Raw genomic sequence first — 4658 nt, forward strand, 5'->3', positions numbered from 1 at the left:
GGAAGGAACGGGGCCAGTGGGCGGTGGGGGGGCACTCTGGGGGGCCTCCCAGGGCCTTCAGGGCCCCTCTTGAGGTGGACTCAAGCCCAGGATGATAGACTGTGTGTGTGTGTGTGTGTGTGTGTGTGTGTAAGAGCGTGTGTGCATGCTTGCACACCCATGTGCACGCCTACACAAGCCGCCTTCCACTCAACAGGGTGGCAGGGTCCCCCGTGTCCCTGACCTCCACTGCCCGGGAGAGGGTCCCCGACACAGCCCACCAGCAGCAGTGGCTGGCGGGCCCCGCCGTCTGCCCACCTTTTGCGCCCAGAGATGCACGTGGCGGCCTCCTCCCCCTCCCACGGTCACTGTGCAAGTGCAGGGCCCCTGGCCGAGCCGCTCCCCCGTGGAAGCTGTGGGCCGCTGGGCCTAGTCCCCTCCGGCTGCCCGGAGGCTGAGCAGACCCGGAGAAGGTCGTCCCCCCGGGTGGGGGAGGCAGCGCAGGACACTCAGCCCTGGTCACCCGAAGCCCCCCAGGGGGTGTCTGTTCCCAGATGCGTGAGCCGAGGCGCCTCCCACGCAGGGAGGGAGACATGTTCTGACCACGCTTGACTGCCCCTCCTCATCCCTTGGGGAGCCATGGACCCAGGACCCTTCCAGGGCACCCCCAAGGGAGCCAGGACCGAAGCCGCCCAGAGGAGGGGAGGCCCCGCCGGCACCTGTTCCCAGAGGCTGGAGAACGGAGCCCTGATCCCCCCCCCCCCCCCGTCTCCACCGAAACCCTCTCCTTCCTACCGAGCAGGGGTGCAGAGAGGCACGTGGAGGAAGGGGGGCGTGAGCCGGGCACGGGGAGGCAGGACCCGGCAGACCCCGCCTCCGTGCCCCCCGCATGCCCCCCACATCCCCGCTGCGGTCCCGCACCCCCCGCGCCCCGAGAGAAGAGGACGGCCACCAGTCAGCAGTTGCTTGTGTCACCTGCTCTTTATTGACTGCCGCGGGCTGCATCGTGGGGGGCGCCCTGGGGTCCCGGGCGCGGAAGGACAGAGGGGAAGGGCGGGGGGAAGGCGGTCGGAGAGGACGGGCGGCCGAGAGCCCAGGCACACGGGAGCCTCCGCCACATGGACCTCAGGGCACCCGGGAGACGTGGGCAGGACACGCGGCCGGGTCCTGATGGCGGGCGCTCACCAGCAAGGGCCAAGGTGCCCCTGGCCAGCCCCGGAGACCCAGAGGCGACCCGGAGCCTGCATCCTCGGGGAGCGCGGGGCCGTTGTCTCGAGCCGCCGGCGCGGCGATGGCTTCCACCAGCTGGCCGGAGCGGGGGGTCGGGGTCACCCTGAGGCCACAGCACCCCAGGCCGAGGCCCCGAGCCCTCCGGTCAACCCTCTCGAAGCCTCGTCCCCCAGAGAAGAGGAGAAGGAAATGAGCACAGGGAAAGCAACGGGAGGCGACACCCCACTTTCCGCGGCTCCCCCGGCGGATGGGCCGTGGGGCAGGCGCGGGGCAGCCGAGGCCAAGGCTGAGCTTAGGACGAGGGCGCAGAGCTGGGCTTCTCCTCCCGCGACACGGGGATGGCTCTCTCGCTGTGGCCAGCGTCCACACCGGACGGGACCTTGGGGCCGGAGAAGGTCAGCATGCCGTCCGCCGACAGGGAGCAGGAGAGCGCCGACTGGTCCACGTTGGACGGCAGACGGTAGCGGCGGTGGAACTCGCGGGAGATGTAGCCGTGGTCGTCCTGGGCCGGGCACGGGGAGGGGCACAGTCAGAGGCAGCACCGCCGGGGGCCGCCGACCTTCCATGGTGAAGGCACCACGGGGTCTAGCCCAGGACGCTCCACGCGGAGGGGTGGGAGGCCAAGAATGCTCCGTGGAGGGCTCCCGGCCTCTGGGCTGCAGGTCCAGGCCAGCCTGGGGCCAGTCTCTGCCGTGGACGTGGCTCATCACACTCATCTCCCTGGAGACTTGCATGAGCGGCTCTGACCCACCTCAAACTGGGGTCGGATTGGCGTTTACCCGTGACCCACACCCGGCCCCCCGGGGCCAGGCCTCATCCTCCGGGCTCGGAGTGGTGTGGACCACAGCACCACGCATGGCCCAGGAAGGGAGGGGCGGGAGACACGGAGGCAGGGCCTCCCACCCCCGGCCTCCCCACGTAGCTTGCCCAACCATGACCAGAAAGCCCGGCCTCTGCCCCCCGAGAAGCTATGGGGCCGGGCAGGCCGCGACCTCCCTGAGGTCTCTGCCACCTGCGGGTCCAGCAGGCAGAGAACAGATGTGGCGTCTGGGCCTCGGGCCACGCCTTGCACTCCCGGCTCAGCCGTCACGCGTGGGTTTCCGTGCAAATCCGCATGGGCTCCAAGCTCGCCCTGCCGGCACCCGGCGTCTCTCGGGATGCGCCCTACTCGCACCCCTCACCCGTGCGATTTGGAAGGAGCGGGGGCGGCTGGCGGGCGGGGGACAGGGCCCCGGAGAAGCCGGTGCGAGGTGCCCGGACTCACCTGCCTCTCGTTGTGTTTGCCGTGGATCTCCACAAAGTCCTCCAGCACCTTCACGGTGAGGTCCTCCGGAGAGAAGTGCTTCACGTCCAGGAAGATGACGAACTTGTCTCGGTCAGATCGGACCTGAAACCCGCACGCCGGTCATGTGGGTCCGCCAGGGCCGAGGTTCTGGCGGGGCCGGCCAGAGCGGCCCGTGTGGAGGGGCCAGCGTCCCAGGCCCCAGGGACCCGCCGCCAACGGCCTCTTTGGGGATGGACTGTGGCTGGGTCGGGTCAGCTGGGTATGGGTCAGGAGACCCGTTCCGGGTCGGCCGGCGGGCAGGCTGGACCTAGCGCTCTGAATAAGGTCACAGCCCTCTGCTCCGCGAGTGTCGGCCGAAGGAGGTGATTGGCACTGGAGGTGATTGGCACTGCCTCTGCTCCCGGCCGGCCTCTGCTTTGGGGCGGTGGGGGAGACCTGGCTGCTCCAGACCTTTGGACCCTGGGGTCCGCGGTGGGGCTCAAGGAGGGGCGGCCAGCGGTCTGGTGGCTCCCCTTTGGGCCGGGCCCTGTGCACGCGGCCCACCCACCCAGGCTTCCTGGGGAAGGAACAGGTGGAGAGCGGGGACCCCCACACCCGCCTGTCCGGGGTTGCTCCGGGGCTGGCACTGCGTGGCGTACATCACAAACCGCCATGGGCCATGCGCTGCTGGGAGGGAGGGACCCTGCGTGGGCTCGGGCTCCCTCCAGACCCTTTCTCAGAGCCCTGGGAGGCTCCTCGCTGCAGGTCACAGGGAGCCGTCAGGGATTTGGGGGGAGAGTGCCTCCACCCGACCAGAAGACCCCAGACGTGGGACACGGGGCTGCCTCGGCTCTGGGCTGGCCCCCGGGAAGCCCTCTTCCCCTCCAGCCACGGCCGCGTGCTCCCCCGACCGGCAGGAGGAGCCAGCCGGCCGGCGGTCTTACCTCGGAGACGCCGGAGTCCAGCACGGTGCGGAAGAGGGACTGGCGGTAGTAGGGGCTGATGGTTGAGGACAGGAAGGGCAGCAGGTCGTACTCGAAGAGACCCTCACCGAAGAACTGGTCGAACAGCCGGCTGGGGTAGAAGGGGCCCAGCGCACGCTTGAACCAGGGCTGCTGGATGGCGATGTCCATGCTGGGCGTCGGCGGTGCAGGAACCCGGGGCTGGCGGGGAGTCGGGCGGGGGCCTCTGGGCAGTGCAGTGGAGAGCCCCGGGGACGGTCCTCCGTATATATGCCCACGACAGAATGGAAGCATTAGGGGGATTTGTCTGGAAAGCGTGAGCTCAGGGAGAAGGCTGCCCGGTCAGCAGAAATGTGGCTCGGGCTGAGTGCCCGCCTCTCCCGGCCCCGGGCGTGCGACGCTGACCAGCACGGAGCCCAGGACCCCAGCAGGACAATGTCCCCGAGGCGCCTCTCCCTATAGCTCTGCCCCCACGCTCACCTGGGGGACGGTGGAGACTTTCATCCCTGCGACGGCATGGGGAGCCCCTGCTTATGGGCCACTTCACAGATGAGGACTGGGCTCAGCAACAACACCCAGATCCCCAAACCACACAGCTCCGGGGGACGGGATACCATTTCTCTTTTCTTTCCTTCTTTTTTTTTTTTTTTTAAGATTTTATTTAATTATTTGACACACAGAGAGAGATCACAAGTAGGCAGAGAGGCAGGCAGAGAGAGAGGAGGAAGCAGGCTCCCCACTGAGCAGAGAGCCCGATGCTGGGCTCAATCCCAGAACCCTGGGATCATGACTTGAGCCAAAGGCAGAGGCTTAACCCACTGAGCCACCCAGGCACCCTCTCTCTCTCTTTTTTTTTTTTAAGATTTTATTTATTTATTTGAGAGAGAGAGCGCGCGCACAAGCAGGGGAGCAACAGAGGGAGAGGAAGAAGCAGGCTTCCCACTGAGCAGGGAGCCCGACCTGGGACTCGATCCCAGGACCCCAGGATCACGACCTGAGCCGAAGGCAGACGTTTCAGCAATGGAGCCCCCCAGGGCCACCAGGATATCATTTTTCAGAACAGCATTCCGTCTGTCACTTCCTTCTGATGACAAAATGGACAGAGTCATAACCTCGAGGAAGACAGAAAATACCAGGAAGAAACTGAAAACGGGGGAGAGGCTGACGTGGGGTCTGTGCATCCGGACAGGGAGGCGGGCTGGGTCCGGCAAGTGTGGAAAGAT

At 67.1% G+C, this 4658-nt stretch overlaps 1 protein-coding gene across 1 annotated transcript; it reads right to left on the reverse strand.

The window, feature by feature from the left end:
• Nucleotides 1-947: 947 nt before the first annotated feature.
• On the reverse strand, nucleotides 948-3688 carry CRYAA (crystallin alpha A). The gene is made up of 3 exons (XM_004762247.2): nucleotides 3418-3688; nucleotides 2474-2596; nucleotides 948-1711 (listed from the first exon to the last, which is right to left on the reverse strand). Exons 1-3 carry the CDS (start codon nucleotides 3604-3606, stop codon nucleotides 1502-1504), a joined length of 522 nt encoding a protein of 173 aa, XP_004762304.1. The 5' UTR covers nucleotides 3607-3688; the 3' UTR covers nucleotides 948-1501.
• Between the last annotated feature and the right edge of the window lie 970 nt (nucleotides 3689-4658).

Source organism: Mustela putorius, unplaced genomic scaffold, assembly GCF_011764305.1.
Source record: "Mustela putorius furo isolate JIRA1106 unplaced genomic scaffold, ASM1176430v1.1 tig00000765_pilon_pilon_pilon, whole genome shotgun sequence".
Lineage (NCBI taxonomy): Eukaryota > Metazoa > Chordata > Mammalia > Carnivora > Mustelidae > Mustela > Mustela putorius.